The 26,186-nt window shown below is 34.9% G+C and overlaps 2 protein-coding genes across 51 annotated transcripts in view; one reads left to right on the forward strand and one right to left on the reverse strand.

Moving 5' to 3' along the window:
• LOC113822999 (cytoplasmic dynein 1 intermediate chain) overlaps nt 1-14,905 on the forward strand; it is a 51,288-nt gene extending 36,383 nt beyond the window's left edge. For 6 of the 50 annotated variants that reach the window (XM_070144454.1, XM_070144470.1, XM_070144468.1 and 3 more), the window contains 15 exons: nt 1,296-1,316; nt 4,757-4,801; nt 5,781-5,828; nt 9,274-9,474; nt 9,777-9,933; nt 10,188-10,310; nt 10,430-10,561; nt 10,805-10,922; nt 11,124-11,237; nt 11,459-11,576; nt 11,714-11,874; nt 12,545-12,559; nt 13,670-13,810; nt 14,020-14,145; nt 14,291-14,905. In XM_070144454.1, coding sequence (XP_070000555.1) covers nt 1,296-1,316; nt 4,757-4,801; nt 5,781-5,828; nt 9,274-9,474; nt 9,777-9,933; nt 10,188-10,310; nt 10,430-10,561; nt 10,805-10,922; nt 11,124-11,237; nt 11,459-11,576; nt 11,714-11,874; nt 12,545-12,559; nt 13,670-13,810; nt 14,020-14,145; nt 14,291-14,443 — 1,673 coding nt within the window. In that variant the 3' untranslated portion in view covers nt 14,444-14,905. The remainder of the gene's footprint in view (nt 1-1,295; nt 1,317-4,756; nt 4,802-5,780; nt 5,829-9,273; nt 9,475-9,776; nt 9,934-10,187; nt 10,311-10,429; nt 10,562-10,804; nt 10,923-11,123; nt 11,238-11,458; nt 11,577-11,713; nt 11,875-12,544; nt 12,560-13,669; nt 13,811-14,019; nt 14,146-14,290) is intronic. The other 44 variants (XM_070144487.1, XM_070144447.1, XM_070144453.1 and 41 more) reach the window with 23 other exon arrangements.
• Nucleotides 14,906-15,280: 375 nt separating this feature from the next.
• LOC113823203 (fanconi-associated nuclease 1) lies at nt 15,281-25,939 on the reverse strand. Its single transcript, XM_070144445.1, has 14 exons — nt 25,858-25,939; nt 22,254-24,223; nt 21,824-21,903; nt 21,375-21,496; nt 20,652-20,879; nt 20,214-20,345; nt 19,639-19,870; nt 19,260-19,453; nt 18,944-19,074; nt 18,617-18,782; nt 18,249-18,375; nt 17,335-17,454; nt 17,056-17,170; nt 15,281-16,520 (listed from the first exon to the last, which is right to left on the reverse strand). Exons 2-14 carry the CDS (start codon nt 24,172-24,174, stop codon nt 16,234-16,236), a joined length of 3,855 nt encoding a protein of 1,284 aa, XP_070000546.1. The 5' UTR covers nt 24,175-24,223; nt 25,858-25,939; the 3' UTR covers nt 15,281-16,233.
• Nucleotides 25,940-26,186: the final 247 nt, after the last annotated feature.

Raw genomic sequence — 26,186 nt, forward strand, 5'->3', positions numbered from 1 at the left:
AGAAAAGAAAGTACAGTTTAAATGTCTCTTTTAGTATACAGATTTTCCATGATTTAAGATAATTAGTTTAAGAGTCAGCTACATCAATTCACACTGATGGTCCATTGAATTTTGTGTTTTGTTTGGGGAAAAAAATGTAGCTTTGTTATTGGAGAGACCTAAGCTAGGAATAGCCACTGGATTATTATTTCAACAATGTGAACATGCATTACCTGTAGATCATTTAATACAAACATGTATGGGTCATGTAAAGAAGTGTTGAAGCACAAATTGGCTCTTTGAATCCTTGACATGGAGTTTCTCACCATTCAGATTTATTTTCTTAGCTCTTCTCATGTATTTCATTTATTTTGATTTTTTCTCACACATTTGGCTTATGGGGCTTCTGACACAGGAGTAAAGTGTATCCAAGAAAATTTTATAATTTCGAACATGCTTCTTTTGGCATTTGAGTAAACCCTAATTACCTTGTTTTTTGCTGATTACTCGTTGTATTAGTAGACCCATAAGTAATGTCACTAGTGAAACCATTTGTTTTATTTTTTATTTATATTTATTTATTTTTCAATTTTTGTACGTTTGAGTGATTATGATTTCGTATTCTCTGTCTTTCTTTGGGAAGAAAAGTATGCTAAAATGGTTTCACTATCAATTTTCCTCACTTTTGTTTCCTCTTTCAGTATGAGTATGATAACTAATATATATATATATGCTGCTACAGTAACACAGTATATTGATGTTCTTTGAAGTATCTAGTATATAGGTTTTTTGTATATATGATTCATTGCATTTTTTCCCCATAGGAAAGTTGAATAGGAAAGTATATACTAAAGATACATGGAGACACACATGAACAGTGGGCAAGAAATGCATTTCATAGTTGCATTCGATATGAACTAACAAAAATGACTAACCTTTAGATTATGTATCAATATCATATATCAGTCTTAATAACCTTTGATATCAACAGACTTTTTGCATGTTCAGAATAAAAAAAAAAAAAAAGGAACCTTTTTTCAAAAGTCTGATATATATATATATATTTTTTTTACTGATACAATGAATCAAAAGCTAGAATAGTGTTACTCTAAGGAAGTGAAAGGATGCGAAGGATACACATTGAAGATTGTGAGAGGCTTTTTGTAAATATTTTTTTAGTGTTGCTGTCTTCTTAATAGGAGTGTATTAGCATTAGATAATTTATAGTTTAGAAAAAAAAAAAAAAAAAAAAAAGGCCAGGTGATGTATCAGGAAAAAAATTACTCACTTTTACCCCGTCTTCTCCCTCACCTCAGCCCATGCCTTCGACTATTACGGTAAGTGTTAGTTTTCTATGTGGACCTCTGCCCTCCCCCCCTCAAAAAAAAAAAAAAAAAAAAAAAAAAAAAAAAAAAAATCATCTTAGCACTTTACAAAAAAAAAAAAAAGTAAAAACTCAAAAAGAATTCCTGCTCATCCTCTGTACTGTAGCTTGTTCTTATTTTACTTTTTTTATGATTTGGTTTGGTTTGGTTTGTGATACACGGTTTGCTGTTTTTAGTTCCAAGCTTGCAGAAAACTGTACGTAGATGCATAAATATTCCTCTTCCTTATTTGCTATTACCACATGGGCTTGGTGATGTTCCTTGTAGATTGAAATAAAAAAAGAAAAAAAAGAAAGATAACTAGATTTAAAAGATAAAGGAAAAAGGAAAACTTAGTAAGAAAGAGAGAGATGTTTCCTTTTTGGATTATATACTGTAGTCCTTGGTGGTATTCTGTATTGGAATGATGTGACGCTTGTAAATGAGAGTGTTACCTCCCCCCTGAGTGACGGGCTAGCGCTTCTCTTGCCTCCGTGCTTGTCGAGCCGTACACGTGCCTTCCTGAGTAAGTGTCCCCCCCTGAGCAGTGGTTTCGTGGAGTTATGTGTCATCGTCCTAGAGAATGTGTACATATACATATTTATTATTTTGCGCATTTGTTTCCTTTTTTTTTCTCTCTTTTCTTTTTGTGTATGTGTTTATATTTATATTTTTATTTTTTTATTTTTTTCCTAATTGTTAATTTCGATTTGTGCCTGCTTGCTTCTACTCGAGTTGCTGTTTTTGTTTAGTTTATTAGCGGATTATGTACATGCGGGACCTTGGACCTTGTTCTAGACTGTGTTGACGGTACCAGTGATTCATCCTCCTCCTCTTCCTCCTCCTTATACTACTATTTAGTATTTCATTTTCTTTTTTTTATATATATATATTTTTGTGACTGCGCACATATACCCTGTCTCCACATGACTGTAATTTACAATGAGGATCTTGACTTGACTTTGAGACATGCATCTCTTGATTTATTTTTCTTTTTTTATCATTATTTTCTCTTTATCTCTTTTTACCTTTTATGCAAGTTTTCATTTTGCCTTGGGCTGATTGAACAAAATTTGTTTCATGGTTTTAAAATTAATTGAGACTGTAGATTCAAATTCAGATCAGAACAAATGTGTCTATATAAGTATATATATATATATATATATATATATATATATATATATATATATATATATATATATATATATATATATATATATATATATATATATATATATATTAAAATAAATGTAACACAAACACAGGTGTCTTATGTGGCTGCTGATTTACATAATTGTAACAGGCATACAATAGATTTATAGATAATTGTGATATTGAATGTCACAAACAAACATGAATACTATAGCAAACCTGAACAGGGTAACTCTCTTGAATTCACAATAAAACTCCTAGTGATATCAACATTAATTTTCTGTCTATTTTCTCTCTCTCTCTCTCTCTCTCTCTCTCTCCCCCCCTCCCTCTCTCACTCACTCTCTCTCTCTCTCTCTCTCTCTCTCTCTCTCTCTCTCTCTCTCTCTCTCTCTCACTCTCTCTCTCTCTCTCTCTCTCTCTCACACACACACACACACACACACACACACACACACACACACACACACACACACACACACACACACACACACACACACACACACACAGTAAATGAATGAATGCATGAAGCTATTTGGGTAAAGTAAAAAAAAAGGACTATGAAAACAGGTGAAGATATAAGGTACAGTTGGAATGCAATCTTCCACATATATGCACAGTTCATACACAGTTGTCTCATTTGATTTTGAATTTCCACAGTCTGCTTCTTATGGCATTCTCATTTGGATTACTGTTCACTCCCTTGCACATAAAAAAAGAAAAAGAAAAAGAATGTATATATTGATAGAGATTGACTCTGTAAGGCTTTGGCAAAGGGATTCCACCAAAAGGAAACCACTCTCCTTGTATTGTTTGTAGTCATAATGATTTATTAAAAGGAGCTAATGTACGGAGAAGTTCAGTATTCTTCCCTCTCGCACCTTCCGTTGCCAAAGCCTTATGGTAGTATTGACACGACCAAGAGTCTGACAACCTCCCTAGGGTATTAATTGCCCCCGGTGACATGGAACTACAATTTGTGTAGCATGTTTTTCTAATGAGATTTATGACCTCTATTAGAGCATAAGTTGTGAAGATATTATTCTCATAGTTCTGATTTGGTAGTTCAGACAAAATTAGATCATAGGCTTACATCCCCATAGCCATGTCATTGTAAATTCATTATTATTTTGTTTTTAGTACCGTCTTGCTTTCGTAACGTAGGAATCAGAATTGCATCTTTGCTGGTGTTCAGAGCGCATCTTTAGAAGATAGTATTTTCATCACTATAGTTATTATTTTTACATCATTATTTGCATATTACCATATGAAAAGAAAGAAAGAAAAAAAAGCAACAGTATATTTTGAGAGCATTTCCTGCTATACATGATTGTGTGCCACCTGTTATTTTTAGGATTTTTTTTTCAAGCTATTTGTCGTTATTGGAGCAACATATACAAATTCTTTTGCCTTGTATATTTTGCCTTTGCTTGGCTAGTCCTTAAACCCCAACTCCCCCTGATTTACATATTATTTGATTTTTTTTTTCTCTTTTTTTTCAATATTTTTCTCATACAAATCTTAAGTACCGTGAAAAGTGGGCTTATATTGTCTCCTCATTTACTTGCATGAACCTGTAGACACTCAAAAGGGTTAGCAGATCAGATAAAGTGCCGTATGTAAATGTCTGTTCTTGATGGATATGATGCATGGATATCAGGGCAATGACCATTTTATCATTGTTATTTATTTATTTTTTATTTTTTTGATGTACATGGCAGGAGTATATTTGTCTTTTATCTACTGTTGCACTAGTAGAAATCCCATACCCCCAAAATCAGGACCCAAATTTTGGAGTACAGTGTCAGGATAGGCACAAAAAAAAAGAAATTGTGGCACTCTGGTGAAGGTGCAAGTGAACTCTTTGCAGAAGAAATCTGTTTAAAAAGAAAACAAATAAAATGATATGAAGTATGTATACATTTCTCTCTTTTTAAGAGTTTTAATGTCTGTTTTAGACCATTACAGTATTTTAAGCCTGAGAGAATAAAAAGAAAATACCCGAACACGAACGCTTGTTTGTGATCTTAAAAAAAGCGACAGAAAATTTGGCCTAGGAACCTTGAAGATGGATACAGAACCTTTGCTTCTTTCCTGGACTTTGTGTCAGCCAATTCTCAGTAGTTGAGGGTAGCGGCTTCCTTTGTTTTGTCATGATTATGGATCACGGGGAAGACGCGTTTAGTGGACTCGGAGGAGTAGTTGACTGTTTGCGTAGCTCTTGGTCTAAATTTGTTTTTTTTCTTTTTTCCCAATTCTAGGAGATGGAATCTTAGCTCAAATTCGATCTAAATACCACAATATGCGTAAGTAAGAGTATGGTTTGTCAATTCTATTGATTGTTAATTTTTTTTTTTTTTTTTTTTTCGATTTTTAATTTTTATTTAATTATTTTTTCAATGTACTGCTTAGTTGCTTGATAACCTTTGTTGAGGTAGAGAGGCAATAAAGCCATGAATTTGTAGCTTTGGCTGTCCAAGAATGAACACAGTTGCTTGTGTCAAATTATGAAAAGTTCATTGAAGTTGGTTTTGTCACAGCTGTAGTCTATACTTTTTGTTTGATTTTTATTTATTCATTTTTGAAAATAATTTTCATAATTTTCTTTTCCTTTTAAATTATTGGATGCATTTAATGCTATTTGCTGTTCAGATAATGGGTAAATGACTTTGCCTGTCATTTGATAATGCCTAGTGAACTGTAGAGAATTAATTTCCCCACACACACTAAAAGGGTGTGTGAGACTTTGATATGCTTGTTTATATCTACAAGTGGTCCACACTTTACAAGGTTCTGTATCCTATGATTGCTGTCGCTTGTGTCATCACTAAGTCTTCTGCAGTCTCATTACCATAGTGCATGAGGCATGAAAAAAAAAAAAAAAAAAGAAACTGACACAGTAACATGTACACATTTTTTGCCTTCGTAGGCTTCTTGTCCATGTCCGACGCATTGTCGGCTTGCACGACAGTGCTGTTTTGCAACAAATGTGAGCTAATATATGATCTCATTGTCACTGTGCCACATGTGTTTTATGTTCATTATGCATCAGAGATTTGTAGATGAAATTAACACTTTAAGATCCTCTTGTACTGCTGTTTTTTCATGTTAGAGAGTAATGATTAACACTAAAAGTATGTAATCAACTGTTAACAAATACAAAAAAAAAAGAAGAAAGTTTGATTGTGAACTGATGTGGCTGTGAGGATGTTTGCTAACAGCCCACCACGGAGGTAGACTGACTTGGTCTTTTTTCTTTCCCCCCCCTCTCTCTCCTATACCCAGACGAATATAATCTAAACCCAGCGCTAGAATGGGATGATGAATTCACAGGTAGGTCCCGTGCTCCTGGCCGCTACTGCTGCTGATGTTACCTTGGCTCTTGTCTTTTGCTTTATGGTTATCAGCTGCTTTAGTGTTTGGCCTTTACTGTTTGCTGTTGTCTGTCCTTGTGTTCTGTTGTGTGCTGGTGAATGTATGACGGGAAAATGATAATGCAAATATTGTAATTACGTATTAAGTCTTTCTCTTGTCCTCTGTGAGAAGGAAAGGTTGCTCTCCAAAAGAGAAATTGCTTTGAGAATGGAGATAGAGAGAGGAATCAGTCCGTTTCTCTTTGTAACGTTTCAGTTCATGAGAATTACAGGTGCGGGAAAAGTGATCAATATTTGCATTAGCTCATTTTCTAGAAATAGGTATTATGGAAATTTATATTCTCTATTCACTTATTGCTTATACATCTTTTGATACAAGCTTTAATAGCTCTAGGTATTTTTATACATATTTGTGTGTGTGCATATATGTATGGATGTGTATGTGTATATATGTATATATGTATAATATATATATATATATATATATATATATATATATATATATATATATATATATATATATATATATATATATATATATATATATATATATTATATACATCTATATATTATATACATCTATATATATATGAATATAAATATATTTAAATCTATATGAATATATATAGACACATATGTGTATATATATATTTATTTATTTATTTATTTATTTATTTATTTATTTATTCTATAAATATATGAATATATTTATTGTTTATTTATTTATTTATGTATGCTTATTTATATGCATACACAAAGTTATGCACATACACATGTGTGTATATATGAATATATACATATCTATACAGTTCAGCATTTATAAATGCCTTACGCTTAATGCCGTGATGTGACAAAAACCTGCTTATTTTATACTTTCATTGTGACATGACTGACACTGCAAACTTGAAGGCCTAGACTTGACCTCCAATGATATAGGCTGTTGTAATGTATGGATTGTACCAGACCAATGCCTGTGCTTTAGTTAAATTGGTTATAGGATATATTAGTTCAGTACATATGAACTGTAATGTGTTTTTGGACAAAGGCATTTCATTCTTTATTTATATATAAGTATATACTTTTTTTATTTTCTGTAAGAAATTATGGAGGTATTTTGGGATAGATTATGAATTGTTTTAATGAAGTATTAATATGCTAACCAGAAAAAAGAGCCAAACACTCATTAATTTTCATTAGGTGTTCTAACAATTGAAACATGTTAGTCAGGGTAATTTCCATATTTTCTGCTGACTAAATGAAGAGCATGTTTTCAAATGTCACCAATTTATTACTGAGTTATGTGATAACCTGCTCAGTAACTAACTCCGGAAGGAACGTTGTAACGACATCAATTTGCTTAATTGTTGAATTTTGTAGTGTACATTGTAATTGTTCCTGTCTAGAAACCCCTTCCCTCTTTAAGTTCTAAATGTGCCCAGTATTCACTAGATAACTGACTTTTTTCTCTCTTATTTTAAAGATTTGAGATGTAAGGTAGTTTCTCTGTACTTTTCTTTCTTTTTTTTCCCCATACGTATATCTACATACGCTAAGCGTAACGTACTTGTTCATCTCTAGCTAGTTGCATGCCAGTCTTTCCTCTCTTCCCTCCTTTCATCACCCACTGTTGGAAATTGTAAATGATTTCAGAAGCAGGTCCCACTCCCCCCTTTCCCTTTATCAGATATTGTGATGCCTGAATGTGACCTGATGGTTCTTGCTAATGATGAAACAGGCATAAGATGTCTCTCGTTCTTGGAGGTGTACTTGGTGTATACTGTTTCTATGATCTGTGTTCAGACTTTCTCTCACAAATAGTTCAGAAGAAGAATGAGGAAATGTGTTTTAAAAGAGGTCAACGAGGTAAAAGAGTCCTGTAACCCAATAAGCTTTGATTGCTTTAATGTTACCAGGTGGACAAAGATTCATTTGTGATTTTATTGCTTTTCTTGCGTGTCCTTTTTGTGGCTCGGTAGGATTGACCTTACTACTTTCACATTTCCTGATTTTGTTAAAGAAAAAGAAAGAAGAAAAAAAGAAAAAAGAAATTGAAGTATAACACAAGCCTAGAATGTGGTTGCAAAGTGATTGAAGAATGTGACATAGTAAGCTGAAAGGCTGTATTCAGTACATCATTACTATAGACATTTGTGTTGATTGTATGTAAATTAAGCACTGGAGTTTACTCAAGGTATTGAGGGATCCTCAGCTCTCGACATCAGCTTTATATCTCCAGAATTTTATGTTATTATTTGATTATTTTATTTATTTGTTTATGATAGAAACTAGTAGTGACTGGCCACTAACAGTGTGGATATGTATGAAGCCGGATATATTACAATTTCATAAATGATTACGGAAATATGATACAGAATCTGGAGTCCAGATTTATGAGACTAGAAATTATAAGCTATAGTCATAGGTGCTATAGTTAGCTTTAAAAGATGCTATGGCAGTTCATAGAATACATATTCATATTTTAGAGTTGGCTTCTTGACATAAATAGGAGCAAGGTTTTGTTATATATATTTTTTTTCTTTTTTCTTTAATTTTTCCCCTGTTCAGACTCTTTCTGTTATGATACTGTCATCATGGCATGCTTTGTAAGCATTTGATGTTAGAATGCTGGGTATATTGCAAATACTTTTTTCTTTTTTTTTATCAAGAGGTAATTCAGTCTAGTTAGAGAACTTCAGTCAAGTCTTTTATCCAAACCTGATTTTCTTTTTCCTTCTCTCGGTAAGTGAAGACTGAAGTGCACTGTGTCTCCTCTTCCATTTCAGTATATTCTTCTTTTTCATTTTTACATTCTTTTCCGATAGTATGAAGAGGTTTTCTTTTTTTTATTACTATGTATACATTTTTTTTTTTCCTTCTTTTTTTTTTTCTTTTTCTTTATATTTTTGCTTGTCACAAAGATATCAAACGGCTACCACAGGGCAGAGCGCACCCTTCACTCTATGCACCATTTTAAGATTAAATGATTTAGATATAATTTTGTTTATTTTATTGATTTTTTCATAAATTCTGTCGTAACCTTTGATGTTCCTGAAACTTGATGACCTTTTTGTACATGATTTGTTTATTTTGTTTTTTTATTGTAGTTCTTGGAAAAATTCCTTTGGTAAAAAGATTCAACCTGTTTGTAATACAGAATGAGATTTCCTGAATCATCATTAGAAATCAAGTTTCTTTTTCTTTTTTCTTATTATTTTTTTTCTTTTTTCTTTTTTTCTTTTGAGATAAGAGGCAGTAACCTTTTCATATATTAAGATTAATGATTCCATTGAAAAAAATTGAAAAGAAGAGAAATGTAGTAATAATGATTAAAAAAAAAAAAAAAAAAAAAAAAAAAACATAAATGACTTATAGATAGAACAGAAACAGACTTATTTACCATGTAGTTCTTACTTACGATGACCCGCAAGCTGAGGAGGAGGACAACTCCTTGACCATGCTTGACACCCCACCGATGTTCGGAGGAGGGCACAACCGCCACCTTCCCCCTGGGATTCTTCCCACGGGCATGCCGCAGGTGCAGGACGTCAAGCCGGCCCTCGCCCCCGAAGCTGAGAAGAAGGTCGAGGAGGAGAAACCCAAGCCACGTAAGGGTTGTTGGCTTTCCTTGTCAGGGTTTGGGGGGTTTAACTTGGAGTCTGAATTTTATATTTTTTATTTTTTTTAGTATATCTGTTTTAAACTTTGGATCTTTAGAGGTTGTTGTTCACTGGTTAGCTTTCTTTCCTATATGTTATTACATGATTATATTAGCTGCAGCCCTTTCTCTTATGATATTCTAATTCTCTTCAAAGCTGTCCTGATGTAAAGGTTCATTGTTGTTACATAGTAGTATGAGAAAAGAGTTTACAATATGACAGATGGTATTTTGTCTTCGTTGACAAAACAGCCCGTGAGCTGTCAGATGAAGAGAAGCAGATGTTGATGATGACAGAGGAGTTCCACAGCTTCTTTGACCACTCGACTCGTATAATTGAGCGAGCCCTTGCAGAGGACACCAACATCTTCGCAGATTACTCGCATGACCACGAAGAGGATGGTGAAGCGTATGTATATGGGGCATCTTTGGGGGCCCTTTCCCTGTTGTTCCCCTCTTTACGCACTTCTAGCTTTTCCTGTCTTTTATAAGTATTTTAAAATCGGCATCAGTCACATTGTGAAAACTCTGTCTGCAGGTTGTGTGAGAATGTTTTTTCTTCAGGAGTTAACTAGTTCCATTTTTCTTCTTGTTATTCTTCTACCTTCCTTTCTTTTTTTTCTTCTCAGTGCAAGGAATATTTACTAACCTTTTTTTATGCAGAAATGAGAATGGAGGTGTCAAGTTGTCCCTGAATCGCTGGTTCTATGATGAACGATGGTCACGCAATCGCTGTATCACTTGCATGGACTGGTCTCCTCAGTATCCTGAACTCCTTGTTACCAGGTTAGAAGTGGTTTAGCTTTTAATATGGTATATGTAAAATTGTACTCGTTTATGTCTGATATATATTAATGATTATTTCCAACCTGTTGTGGATGATGGAAGCAAATATTTTATCACAGCTACAACAACAATGAGGACTCTCCTCATGACCCCGATGGTGTTGCCCTTGTGTGGAATACCAAATTTAAGAAAGAAACACCAGAGTATATCTTCCATTGTCAGTCTCCAGTGATGTCTGCAACATTTGCAAGGTAAGCCTTTTATGTTGCTTGAGTGTGGATGTAACCTTAAGTACATATATATTTATACACGTTTTGCTTGTTTGTTTATATTAGGAGCTTGTGTGATTGAAAATTAATTTTGATATTGTTACAAATTCTCATATCTTGCCAATGGATCAGAAGGCTTTTGAATTTGCATTAGCAGGCTCTTTTGAGACATTCATGCTGTTTCTTTGGTATAGAAATTATATGATCTTCTTGTATTCCATGAAGGTTCCATCCCAATTTGATCATTGGTGGAACTTATTCTGGACAAATTGTTCTCTGGGACAACCGTAGCCAAAAGAGAACTCCAGTCCAGCGCAGTCCCCTGTCTGCTTCAGCTCATACTGTAAGTCTAAAGTCTTTTCTTCCTCTCATTGCCTTTCTGTAAAGTAAGATCATAATCTTCCCACATAAGTTAGATATCCATTTACAGACACAAAAGAACTATTATTCATTGTGTGTAATGAAATAATTCCAGCAGAGAAAGAGAGAAATAGAGACGATGGTATTTTAAGGGGCTTAGAATTAATCTTTGCCTTTTCTCTAGCATCCTGTGTACTGCATGAAGGTGGTAGGCACCCAAAATGCCCACAATCTTATCAGTGCAAGTACTGATGGAAAGATGTGTTCCTGGTCCTTGGACATGCTATCACAGCCTCAGGTTTGTTTGGCCTTTTATATGACAGAAAACTAGTTTTGTATTTGTAGCTGTTAAATGATTTGTCTATTTGTTCAAAATTACAATTTGTAATTGTAATTATAATTAGTAATAGTTCTCAGAAGATTGACAATATGATATTTGAAAGTTGAGGTAAAGTTAATGGAAACTGATGTCCATATTCCTTAAAGGCTTGTTTAATAATGAGATTGTTTTTATATTAGGAATCAATGGAGCTCCAGCACAAGCAGTCACGTGCAGTAGCAGTCACATCTTTAGCCTTCCCTCATGGAGATGTCAATAACTTTATTGTGGGTTCTGAAGAAGGAGCTGTATTTACTGGTGCGTTGATTTTGTGGTGGAAAAATTTACATTGTAACATGGTTGTTGGGGGTTGATATAGCCCATATAGTATTTTTCATTTCTGTGTTACCCTTTGTTTCTCATGGAGTATGATAACAAGACAATTTTACAAACAGCTTGCCGCCACGGAAGTAAAGCCGGCATAGTGGATGCCTACGAGGGACACCAGGGCCCAGTGACAGGTGTGAGCACTCATGCTACCCTGGGACCTATTGACTTCTCTCATCTCTTCCTCACTTCATCAATTGACTGGACAGTCAAGCTTTGGTCTGTTAAGGTAAGTTTTAGAGACTTTTAGCCAAGAATGATGTTGCATAACATAGTCCTGTATGCATTTTCTTTTTCCTTTGTTTTGGTAACAGAGCTTGCAGCATATACCAATTTAATTGTGTTAATATATTTTCACTGTGTGGACGTGGGTATGTATGTGTCATACAGAATACGACATGTATAGTAAATACAACTAGTGTAAAGGCATTGAAATTTAAATTGGGAGTTTGGGATTCAGTATCATCACAGGTAAAATACATGATAAAGTTCTTTAAAACACTTACACAGTTTATTATTTGATATTTTGTAAATAGTTTAAAAATGAAAGAATAACTAATGGGGAGGAGATTGAGTTTACGATGAGAAGGCAATAAAACAATTGTATTGTATTCTGTGTAACATAGATAACAGATAGCATACCTTAAACACACGGATACAAAATGCACAACTTGGCATTTAGCTTTTTTGACAGTAATACATATACTATTAAGTAAATGTAGGATAAAAAACAAAAGTTTACTTTTCTTTGCTTACATACAAGAATTAGACTCATAATGTAATATTCATATGAACGGATACATGAAATGGTTCTCATGTGAGCGGTTTCATGCATGTTACATATTTATATTTGTAACACCATGTTTTTCTTCTACCATGATCTGTATGGGATGTGATAGCATTGGTCTATGAAGGTAAGCATTCATGTGGAATCAAATGAGCTTTTTGACTGAGGAAACTCGTTTTCCTCAAGAGCATGGATGTCTGATTTACACCTTTCTTCTGAGGTTTTTCCTTTGATCACAACCAAAGTGAAGCATAGGAGGTGGCTGTTGTATATCTAAGTGTGTCTAGGATATTAAGCAAAAGGGGAAAGATTTGTGCTACTATGCTGATCTTAGGAATTGAATGCGGGGAATCTTGTGATCTTTTTGTTATTATTATTATCATTGCAATGTATTTTAAGGCAAAAAACGTCACATTCTTTTGGTATGTGGCCTGAGGTGATATGGACTACAGCAGAATTGGAAATCTCAGTTCTTACAGTTTTGTCGTAGAATGCCGCTTCTGCTTTGCATGACGTTTTTGTGCTTTTCTATCCAATTCTTCAGACATTGAGATTTATCCAAAACAAGATGGATATAAGAATGAGCTAGTGAAGAAGTATATGCATACAAAGTTGGAATTTAAGGAGATGTAAAAGCAAATAACCTCTCCTTGTAATAGATTTTTGGGGAGGTTAAAACTAATATTGTTAGATACAGTAGAATAGCAGTATCATATATTTTCTCCCTACAGAAGCTTTTTGCTATGTAACAAGGGATGAAAACAGGTTTGTGTTGAAGTAATATTGCATTAGTTTGTGCTTTATCTTTTTTTTATGTCTTCTGCATTTTATTAGATGTTAGATCACAAAAGTTATAGAGGTTTCATGTCGCTAATTTTGATAATCAGAACAAAGATCACTATAAAATCTGTCCCACCGATCATAATTTCCACTTTTGTAAAAGTTATTAGGGTGAATATTACTCTTTGCCTTGCCCCACTGTTATTTCTTAATGTTTACAGCTTTTTGTGTGTTTTACTCTTCAAAGCAAGCATTCACAAAGCACAGACTTCTCAAAAGCAGTTTTATCATGCATTATATTACACAGGCTGTTTTTAAGTTTATTTTCAAGAGTGCCTTCATTCACAAATAGGAAGTATTCTTTGCTTTGGTTCAGTTTTTTATTTTATATTTAGCTTGATTAAACTACAATATGCTTCATTTGAATTTTATCTAATTAATTTTTGTATTTTAACAGGAAACAAAGCCTCTATACTCATTTGAGGACAACGGCGACTATGTATATGATGTGGCTTGGTCACCCATCCATCCTGCTCTCTTCACGGCTGTGGACGGATCAGGAAGGATTGACCTCTGGAATCTAAACCAGGACACAGAGGTATGGCCATCTCTGACAGGTGGATGCTTTAAAAACAAATGCTTGTATACTAAGGCCATTCATTGAGTTTTTTTATCTCATCTTTCTTTCATTCTTATGTGATAGGGTAAAGAAAATGTAGGAGTTTGAAGTATGATCCATTTGTGTATTTTATTTATGTACTGAAGAGGTAAAAAGTATGAAGATACTGACTGCTGATATTTTTCCAGGTTCCTACAGCAAGTACCTATGTCGACGGTAACCCAGCTCTGAATAGAGTGTCCTGGACTAACTCTGGTCAACAGATCACAGTTGGTGACGATATGGGTAAAATCTGGATCTATGACGTAGGAGAAGTAAGTAATCCTGTGCTCTACAAATTCAATGTTTAGTATTGTCATAAAATGTATTGTAAAATAATATCAAAGCTGTACTAAATATTGATATTAGTGTGGCCATATGTAAATGGCTTTTATATCACCTTTGAATTTTACCTTCCAGCAACTTGCACTTCCACGCGCGGATGAATGGGCTCGGTTGGTGCACACTATGGGAGAGCTGAAGAACAACCAAGCAGATGATGACCAGTCCACGAGGCACTACGACTCCTCGTTCTCATCTCTAACCTCATTAGCGTCTTCCCCTCTTAGATAAATGGAGCGCAGCTTAAATATTCCTTAGGCTTTGAAAAGTGATTGCAAATATTATTAACTATTTATAAATGTTGTTAAGTTTAGTTTCTGGCCTTCCATGTGCAACTTGTCAATTAGTACCTCCTTTGGCATAATGGTATTAACAATCAGTATCTGAATATAACCGATATAAGGTGTAATTTAATCGTCATGCAAAAGGGTAAAGTTTTGTGATCTAATATATTGTAGGAAATTGAAATCCCTCCCACTCAATTTTCATTTGCAAGATGTAAAGTTATTTTAATTTTTTACTTGTCATATATTGAGCGGCAACTAATTTTGCTTATTGCAGATATTAAGATCTATTGTCATAGCTCCCATGAAACCAAGATATGATATTAATTATAAAAGGTTTCATAGTGATATTTGAAGTATAGGAAATCGTATGTACAGCTTATGTGAAAATAATAAAGTACTATTGGTGTTTGTGTATTTACATTATACACTAATTTTAGATGTAGTCAGTTACAAGGAAAAAAGAAGAAGAAAAAGCTCGTGGCTTGAATATTCATTGTTGAAAACATGATTGATAGTGTAAATGATGTATATATTCTACTTTGTGTTAAAGTTAAGGGGATTGTCTGGTCATTTTTCGCCCATCGTGCCAAAATTGAGTTAAATGCATTTCCAAGGAGTTTCAGGGCCTCTGATTCTCCCCTGAAAATTTCAAGGGCCAACTGTTATTTCAGTTGGTAGCAGCCATTGTTTTATTTTTTCCCTGTTATGTTGGTATGGAATATTTCAGTTACTCATAAAAGTAACTTTTATTCAAAGAGGTGAATAAAAAAAAAGGCACAACAAAAGTAACAATTTTAAGGTAATTTAATATATACAAATCTTAACATATTAGAAAAATGAATAATACCATGATTTTCTTCATAAAAAGTAACAAATTTAAATCACTGAATATACACAAATCTTAAAATAACACTAGGAAAATTAATAATACTGAGATTTTGTTAATAACAAACTTAATTGATGAAGCTTGTAACATACAGCTTATAAGGTTACAAACAAAAACCGTACAAAATATATGAGGAAAATATGTGTACTGACCTCATCAGATCTACAATACAATCTAAAATATACATTTTAGAGTGTTTTAGGAGTTTAAGAAATATTACACATACATGAAAACTATTATTTAAATCTAAACATTACTAATTCAGTGGTTTAAGAATCTACTTCTATAAAAATACATAATTCCTTTTGTAAACTTTCTTTTCCACTTTCATGCATAATAACTCGTCTCCTATTCAAACAATTTGCTAAAAATGTAACTCATGCAACATGATATAAATTCCCCATTCCTAAGAAACTCCAAAAACAGTATTGCTGTATTAAGGACAGCCACAGTATGTGCCTACATTTTAAGTGTCCCAACAATTATATAATTAACAGGGAATATAACAATTTTAAAATTATATTTGTAGTTCTTCACTTAAACATAGGAAATAAAAATATCTATACTACTTTACAATACTGTAATAACAATTTTTGAAATTTTACAAATCTCCATAGACTAAATGTAATTTTATCACAATATTGGAATAAGCTATGGTATTTGGTACTCCTTTGGAAACTTATCTATGCAAATGCATGCATGCCCACGCACACACACATACAATATGCATATGCATACATCCATACATACACACATCTACACATACACATACATGCTAGAATAATGAAAATGATAATAATTTTAATGATAAAAATAATAATGATAATAACAATAATAAGAAAGAAACATTAGGATTTCCCAGTTCTAATCTTAACACTAGGCTCTTCAAAATCGTCAGAATCATCCCCCTTATCTTGCAACTTAGCCGTTCTCCCCTTTTTTGGCAGATCAGTCTTGGGCGCTTTCTTCCTTCTTTTTGCCTGCTTTTTATTCTCGTTGCTTCCACCATCCTCTCCGTCATCACAATTTGACCTTTTTCCGCCTTTCCTTGACTTTGGAGGTGACTCCTTGGGTGATACTTTCTTGGGTGAGATCTTCCGAGGCGATGCCTTCTTCATCTTCTTGGCTCCAATTGCTGTTTCAATAAGGAAGAAATTTTTTAAACAAGTATGGATTGCTTGGCTTATAATGCCTGGATGGCAGGACATGCAAGATCCACAGCGATTTTAGTTAATTAATTTTATTTACACTTGGTTCTAGAAGTGCTTAGTCCCTGAGGTATCAGTTCCTACTTATCTCACCTATTTACCCTTTTCCTTGATATTCATCTACATTTTTGTCTAATGCTACTAGCATTTTAATAACAATGCAAAAATCATAATGTCAACAATATTAATTGACTGATGGCTGAGGCATTGTGGAGCCACCAGTGAGATTCATAAGAAATTATGGAAGAAAGTGCATGTTCCGCATTGTCAATCGGTTAAACACAGAATTATTCAGCTATACTGTAATTAAGTTTCAGTATTGCTAATGTAGACATTAAAAAATAATAATAAAAATAAATAAATAGAATAAATAAATAAGTAATAATAAAACAGGCATTACAAGAAAATGAGACAAGGCTAAAATAAGAAAAATAGACCAGTACTGATACAATCATCATTTACCTTCAACATGACAGACTTCAGCAACTGCACCACTATCAAGCAAGTATTCAAGCCAGAGGATCTGTTTTGTTGACAGTCGATCATTCGGTCCTTTTACTTCAACAATTCGACATTTCTGAGGGGGAGTGACAGAGAGCTGTTAAACTATCTAATTACATAATCATAACAGATGGAAAGAACTTTATCTATATATATTGTATAATCTGTTTCAGTACAAGGCAAAACAGAGAACATATATCAGATATTCAAGTGATAAAAATTTTCAAAAACAATAGTTACTTTATTGAGAGGGTCCCAAACCACAAGATCTGGGAAACCACTGCGTGTGAACCTGTGATCTTTAGCAAGGCGCTCACACACTGCAGCCAAAGTATTTGTACCCATACTTGCCACCAAACTCTGAAAGGAGAAATAGGTAATTCCCTAACAATAAAATATTACTGAAAAACATGCTTGGCCAATATACAGACAACATGAATAGGGTAGTCTATTATTCTATCTACTACTATTTTCTAAATAAATCTTTCTTTTTATATACTGCTCTTTTTCCACTACTAATGCTTTGAGTATGAATTACACATCAACAGTCTAATGAGGCGCTTAGAATCATGATTTACCAATTGCTTTTTTTTTAAAGCCCCGCCATATTCTGGTGATTTTCAAACATACATTTTAAGAACTACGATCATACTACATCATTGTTCAGTTTATACTTATTCAAGGTCATAGCTATAAAACTGTATCATCTATATGAGAAATATATATTTTTCCTTGTTTGAGTGTCTTCCTCTCGTCTTTTTGCACGAGTTTACAATTTAAATCATACAGCATGAAGAACAAGATCAAATGTCAAATGCCTGCCTCAATTGTGTGCTAAACAGCTGTTTGCTTGTTAGGCTATGAGAGGTATATCCTGGTACTAATATGTGGGTGTAGCTACAAGCTTCGGATTTGTGAAAAATTAACCCTGCAGTATTTATGTTCTTCTTGGGGTGGCTATTTTTACCCCTTATTTGTACTCTACATACTGGAATGCTTGGTACACTCTGACTCTATGCTGTTAAAAATAACAACAAAAACTTTATGATAAAACTGTTATTTCTGAATACCCAATATGAAGGATCAAGAAACACCTTAAAAATTTAACAATATTTGTGTAATGGATAATCAACTGAGCCTCATATACTCTTTACCTTGGCATGATCTAGGTTACGGAAGAGGTCCCAAGCCACGAGGGAAACTTTTCCAATGTGTTGAGTCCATACTTGCTCCAGTTCACTAACTGCCCTTTCCTCCGACCAAAGACGCATATCACAGAGTCTATGAATCAAACACATAATTTAGCTTTCTCATGTATCTGTGTACTCATTACAAACCAATATCATCTTCATAGTAAAGTTCTTTAATATGTATATATGAACTAATAAACATGTAATTTTAAAGAAATATCCTAAATTTATTGCAGTAAAGATTCATGACAAGTACAACTGACACATATTTAATTTTCGTTCAATAAATAAAGCAGGCAATAGCCAAAAAAAAAAGAAGACGAAAAACTTACCTCCGGTCAATCCACTCTTTCCTGGCCGCATAAAAGTTTGGGTCATCCAAATCTAAGGGTGACGCCTGGTGTGGAGATCTGAATACATCTGACACTGGCAAGTAGAGAGCATCCCAGAAATACAGGCCAAATAGAGAGTTCACTGTCGTACCTTCTCGGTGCAAACCTGGAAAGTTTTTATGCTTGTGATTAACTTGTAATACCTCCATCTTACAAATGATTACTGGTGCATCTAAATTAAAATGCAATACATTCATAAACTACTTCACCTATTAAGCTTTACAGTAAAATAATGTCTCACTAAAAGTAAAAGGAAAAAAGAGCTACCTTCTGTGTAACCCTGGTCTTTATAGTGACCCAAGACCAACTCCTCAACAGAACACACTGTGACTTCTCCTTCTCCTGCATGGCGAGCTGAATCTTGGCGGATAAAAACCCTCTTATATCCAGGGATGTCCCTGTTGATAAGCACGTGTAAAATGAGAGAGAAGAAAAGGACAGTGAAACAAGAAGCACAAAGAAAGGAAATAAATCTCAGAAAAAGACAAGTCTCCCTTCAAATGTGTATATTGCAGCATCTATTAGTTCATGCATGTACTAATCTTCTTAAAGAATAAGGAACTTCAATCTTGAAGCATCTCACCCTGGGAGACTTCTGCCTTCTATAATAATCTTTGGTGCTTCTCTTGGGTGCATAAGAGGCATTTCAGCAATGGTTGCTGCCAGTGATTTATGTCGGGCAGAAGCTGCCATTTTCTCTGCTCTCATGCTTAGTGAAAGGCGATGGCCTTTCCGCACCTCGGGATCCTTTAAAGCTTCTTGAATAGCATCAACAGCCTGTCAAGCAAACAGCTGGTATAAATGTTTGAAGTAGCTAAAAAGGGTATACCACCACCTTAACATCCTTTCTTACATGGTTTAAAAATATTACTGATGCCATAATTGATGAACTAAAGGTCTTCTACTTGTTGCTACTTTAAAGATAACAAAGGAATATCATATCATAGGTCTTATAACCTCACCTGCGCTGGCTTCTTCAAATGTGTTGCCAAATTGAGTGCTAGTCTGTCAAACCATCTTCCTCTGTAGTCCTGCAAATGCGTTCTCTGTTTCAGCAAATCCTGTAGCTGATCCACTGCCTTTTGGTAACTCTTCAGCCTCTGGTGGCACTCCACAGAACACGTCAAGATGTAAATCAAGACTGACACAGATGTAAAGCGACGCAAGAAGCTTGGCAGCGACTTCTCGTGGTTCCTGATGAGGGGAGCATTCTTTTAATATAACAAGGAGGAAAACAATTTTAAACACTTTACAGTACAGACTGCAATTCAAATTTAGTTTTTATGAGGTACATAAACTAGAGAAGCAAAGGGGAAATATTCTTGAATTACTTTACAATTCACAACAAAACTTGTCAGGTAAAGCATTTCATGTGAAACCAAAATAAGCTAAAAAACACACTCCAATATCACCCTTGATGAGCAAGCTAAACCTTAATACCTGGTAATATATAATTCTCTGAGGTAAACAAAACTGTAAAAAAGAAATATGCATAGCTACATAGGCCTAACACTATACATAACACCTATCTACATACATCAACTCTTCATCGGAAATAAGCTCCTGATAGGTTGTTACTGCAAGCTGGCAATGTTGCAAAGCTTCTTCCCACTTCTGTGCTTCCATGCACTCTTGTACATCAATGAGAATCTGATTGCAAGTTTCATATCTGAAAGGAAAAGTAAAAAAAGAGAAAGGGATGAATGATTAAATAGTTTTTACTCAAAATACATAACATATCAATTGAAAACATACATCATCCTTTAAAATATGGCCATGACAGGCAGATTGAACTATACAAGTGACAAGAGGAAAGAAGAAGGAAGATAAAATAGAAGGGAAAAACAAACAGACAGACAGACAGACACACATATACACGCGTATACACACACACACACACACACACACACAGTGAAATATAATAATATTAATAATTAAAAGACTTCTTTCAATATTTCAATGCGGAATTCCCTACCTGAGAAGGTCTTCTCGTGTCCTGAAGATGGAATGGTTCCTGATGACCTCAAACTCAGGGAACTCCATCTTGCCCATGTTCACCATCAGGAGCGTTGTGAGCTGGGATTGCTGTCCTCCTTCATCCTCCTCATCATTCCGTGGGAGGCCATAGAGCATGAGGACTCTCATGAACACCCGTCGCACCTCCTTGTTCACCAAACAGCAATGGCCAAGGATTGCTTTGGCCCTGAAGAACACAGAGATAGGAATAACAATAACAATAATAAAATCCTTCACCCTATGGTGCTTTCCCTGGCTTCTCAATCCCCCCTCAAAGCCAATGGGCAAACCAACTTTCCAAGCTAAGGTTGCCTACTCCGACCCAGCCCTGGCCTGAGCCACCTCCAACCGTCCAGCCTCCTGTTTTGGGTCCATTGCAATTATTCCCCCCCAGACTAGGGATGCCTAGACAAGCTCCAAAAGAATTTTAGATTGTTATGACAGCATCATAATTACTAATAAATTTCTAAGACACTCAAATAATATGACCATCACTTCTAGGAAATAATTGGCAGGTTCTAAGCAAGGAATAAGTCTAGCTCCCGAGCTCCCGGGGAGAGTACCAAGACCAAAGCGGTGATAATTTCTGACCAGGGCCTACTGGAAATCTGGCTCTACATATCAAATGTTACTATAAACCACTAATAGGTATCACTCATTCTCATTCGCTTTCTCTGTTTACCTTTTCAAGACAACAGAGTCCTGATTTGCTGTCTTCTTAAAAGCACTGAATATGCTTTTCTGTTGTTTGGTGAATTTTATGAGATTTGAAACTAATTCCTCCTTCTTCCCACTACTACGGATCTGAGGATTATCGATAAGAAATCTTTTAAAATTATTTGAAAAATCTATAGACACAATTACTTAATTTCTGAAACCAATAATAACAATAAAAATTATGAATATGTATATACAAATAACCTATATAGAATAATAGGAAAAATTGGAAGCAAGAAAGAAAAGAAATAATAATAATACTATGAAGAAAAAAGTATATCAATAAAAATCATAATATGCAATAAAATCAAAGTGGCAGGAAAAACATCCTAAAAAGACCTAAAAGTATCTAAGCTTTTTCAGTCTCATTACTACACTATTCATGCTACAATACTCTGTTCAACATGGCATTACCTTCATTTCCTTACACAATCCATGCAATTCTTCACTAGAGAGTATGGCCAACACCTCCTCTAGTCCAGTCATTTCTGTCTCTGTCAAGATAAAGCATGTACATACATATCACACAGTGCATCATTTTATTATGAAAATGTGTGGGACCAGTTTATCAACAAAATCATGCATGTATCATACAGTAGATCACTCTTTTTTAAATATGTAGGATCTGGTTACCAACAAGGAATATGAACCTAAAAAAAGTGAATATTTTTCTACATAGCTCAAATGCAGTATTGCTTGCATGTCATAATAACAATTTCATTAGTTAAATTTAAAATATCATATTACATAATGAATAATAACAACACCTAATTAAATAATAAATCTGAACATCTAGTTATGATTCAGAACAAGATGACCAAACTTCAAAAAATATATACCATACCGTTCAACAGAAAATTAGCATATGTAAGCTCCTTTATATAAAGCATTGTATCTTCTGCATCACATATGTCTTTATATTCAATCTTGGAGGCTTTGTTCCACTTTATTTTTCTCTGAAAAAGTCGCACATACAGTTTCTGTGCCGAAAGTGATAAGTCACGAAAAGTCTCTATAACTGCTAAATCCTCACAGTTCAAAAGCTGTAGGTCTTGGGGCTGCGACATAACAGTGTCTATGATTCTCATAAAATTGTCTAGATAGTAGCCTCTTCTATCTCTGTATATTGAAGGATCATGAACCAGAGTCCTCTCCTGCGCGTTGGTTTCCATCGCTTGGCTGGATGTTCCTGGACTCATTTTCACGGGAGAGTTTGAATTACTGGCCGAGGGAGATTGATGTTTCTTATTCCTCTGGGTTATGACATTTAAACTACTCTGAGAGGAATCATGCAAGAGTCCTGAACTTCTGATGCTCTGATTAATTTTTCTAGGTGTTCTGACAAGCAGTTTCCCCCTGTCTGGACTTTTTATTGGACTCTTGCTGTTCTGTGAGGTGCTTTGTGACAGGGCATCAAATGCATCTTCCTGTGAAGACAGAACTTTATTTATTCTATTAAATCTATGTACATTATTATTGATTTGGGGGGATAACTTGAGTTTACTTGGAGAAACTTCTGGCGAACTGTCTGGGGAATCGTGTGGAGACACTGGGGGCGTGAAAAGTTTCCTTATCACTGGGTTGAGTGTTTTGCAGTCTGGGGAGGGTGTGGGGGATCGCACAGGAGATACCAACCCTGGACTCCTGATAGGGCTGAATAAAGGTATGCTGTCACCCTCACTTTCTAGAGCGGTACTTCCTTGACTAGATGCAGGAGATCTCAGTGCATTATTGATTCTATCTGTTGTCAGCGTACTCTTATTCCCATCAGCAACAGATTCTTTACTGGCCTTTTCTGATGACTTCTTACCAGATTTCTTAGGACTATTCTTTGGTTTGGGCTTCTTGGGTGTTCGAAATACTATAACCTCTTCTTGAAATTCCTCATCACTAGTGCGTTCTGGGTAACCATTATTATTTGGGGTATGTTTGCCATTGCTTTGGCCTTTGACACCCTTTATGTCTTTTAAAGGGGTCGTATGTGGAGAACACAAACCCCAGTCTTCCTCAAGCATCTTTTTAACGACCTGTCCAGCTACTGTTTGAGGAGTGCTCTTCCCACTTGAACATGGAGTTGGTTGCCTAGGTTTTGATGCTGAAGGGTGCTTCGCTTTTTCTGGGGTAGGTTCAGGGGAGTCCCAGTCTGCTTGCAACTGGGCTATGGAATTACTCTCAATCTTTGGAATTCGGTTAACAATGACCTTCTCTTTCCTCTTTCCGGGAGTGACGTTTGATGGTGGCACACCGCCCGAGAAATAAGGTGAAACAGGTTCTCTGGTACTTTGCGCTGGAGTATTCTTGGTGTTTTCGCTGCAGCCTTCATCCATCATCACCTCAACCATGGAGGCATTGATATAGAAATCATCCTTAGAGTTTTCATCCTCTTCCTCCTTTTTGGGCTCAAGTATCTCGATGTCAACATCCTCATCCTCCTCCTCATCATCATCATCTTCATCCTCATCTTCATCCTCTGACAACATGGCTTTCTTTCTCTTATTCTTATTTTTGCCATCCTTTGTCACTTTTTTCTCTTTTATTGCGCTTCTCTTTCCCTTCTTCATTTTCTTTTTCTCTTTGCTTTTGCAGTCCTGGTCAAGATGCCAATTGATCTTGCTCTTGACGACCTGTGTGTTGCATGCTGGGCACAACACCTTCTCCACCTGGGTGCTGGAAGTGCCCGGCTTCTGAAAGAAATCAAACAATGTCTTCTGGGGCTTCGCTGTACCCGCAGCATTTGCCTTTTCCTTTTTCTTGGAAATCTTCATCTTCCCTTTTCTTCTTTCTTTCTTCTCTTTACTATCGCAATTCAAGTACCTGTAATTAAAGTAACAGTTATAATACACAAAAAACAGTAGTAGAATGATCACATCATGTCACTGCTACGACATGAAATAACAATCATGACATATATTAAGTGTCATCATTACATGAATATTAGCATAAATTAGGTGAGATAATGTACCTATATCAGTATACTAGTATGGTCTTTAATAATCTATTAATTTGTAATTTCTTATTTGCTTTGGGTCTGTATAATACTGATATGAGAAAGCAGTAATGGTGTAACATCAAGAATGAGTAAGCAGGTTTATTGTGCAGCAAGAATTCACATCAATAATTCTAAGAAATTAAAGAGAATTAATTAAATAATACCAATGTGATTAAATTCAATATTATCCCATGAGTGCCTGCTACCCATTCAGTCACTCGCATCTAATTACATTAGAAAAATGATATATTATCAGTGAAGCCAAGGATTTCATGAGCATAACATTTAAAAAAAGGAAAAGGAAAAGGAAAGAAAAAAAAAGAAAGAAACAACATCAATTTTGGTATAAATAGATTCCTCTTATTTTCTATTATCCAAATGTATCAAAATTAATGATATAAGATCAATATATAGTCAAATGCAGGAGGTAACCCCACAGGCTGGGCTGCTGCCCCCCAACATCCGTCCTGGATGGCAAAGAATTCTCCGTGTAATCAGAGCATGATAGAGTCTTGGACAAACTCGGCATTGAGTGCTCCCACATACCATTTGTACACATTACCCTGCCATGCGCTTAAGGAGGTTCTCTGTCTTTCAGTGCAGGGGTTGGGAGGTAACAGTTCCCGAGGAGGGGGATCCTATAAGAGAATATAGTGACCAATTCCGTGTATATCATTCATATTTTACATCATAATTCCCCTAGTGCCTTTCATGCCCTCCCCTGTTATCTGTGTCAAAAATTGTCCTTAATGGGGGGATTCCCATGGCATAATTTTGATATATTTGGATGGTAGAGAGTGAGAGGAATCCACTGGTACCAAAATCCTTGCAGTGGGTTATGTGAAGACATTCTGAAAAACTACCATAATCACTAACCATACAAAAAGGTCACTGATCCTTCAACTGCTTTTAAACCTTTTATGCAGGATATGCACAGTTTACTATGAATTCTGTTCTACAGTCTCAGAAACTGAATTAAGCATGAAATGAGAGTGTAACACTTGATAAACTTGTGTAATTAAGTAATCAAGGTCAGATGAAATCATATCATTGACATAACTAAAGTGTCCGGTAAGTGTGCATGTGTAAAAAATGTTTTTTTTGGTGAATTTAAAAACGGAAAAACAACTATAAATAAATCGATATTGCAATGTGAAGTGAATTATCCGAGATTCAAATCACAACCCCTGAATACTTTAAAACCCATTGCTCCAATAACCGAAAAAAAGTTACCTTTATTCTCTTAAAAATGCATCTCATTCTTAAACTTTTTATAGAGTTCTCACCTTTTCGCGTTCCCTCCGAACCAAAAAACCCTCGTTATCATAAAATTACACATTATATCATCACTAAAACTACTCCCAATCCGACCCTTGCATGTTCCCAAATGCCCAAAACAAGTGTGGAGTAATAACACTTTCTCATTACGGATTTAAAGGGATATTTAAAGAGCATTTACCTTGTCGCTTCTTCTTCGCGACACCATGTTTACCTCTAACGTGAGGGACGTGTTCGATGGCGTTCGCGCTCTCGTAATTTTGTTGATTTGTGAATCATATTATGTTGATGATCGTATTCAAAGATTTTTCTAATGAAGCATTTGTGAATACTTTATGTTTTGGATGATAGTAGATATTAGAAATGTTTGATGTGAGGTATAATCAGGCTAAATTCCGTATAAATGCGGGACCCGCCGAATCCGTTCTCAAGACGTTCGAACAAAAATATTCCCGCCAACACGAACGAATTTATGTAAAATTGCAACATGTTTACCTTTTACTTTTAAAA

This window comes from Penaeus vannamei, chromosome 32, assembly GCF_042767895.1.
Source record: "Penaeus vannamei isolate JL-2024 chromosome 32, ASM4276789v1, whole genome shotgun sequence".
NCBI lineage: Eukaryota > Metazoa > Arthropoda > Malacostraca > Decapoda > Penaeidae > Penaeus > Penaeus vannamei.

Bases quoted from the DNA above. Each gene is read 5' to 3' on its own strand.
- LOC113823203 (XM_070144445.1), bottom strand. From the start codon at position 24,174: ATGAAGATTTCCAAGAAAAAGGAAAAGGCAAATGCTGCGGGTACAGCG. The intron at 18,376-18,616 runs GTAAGTTTTTCG...TTTGATTCATAG, and splicing joins AAAGAGTGGATTGACCGGAG to ACTCTGTGATATGCGTCTTT. The intron at 17,455-18,248 runs GTAAAGAGTATA...TTCTCCTTTCAG, and splicing joins GTAACCTAGATCATGCCAAG to AGTTTGGTGGCAAGTATGGG.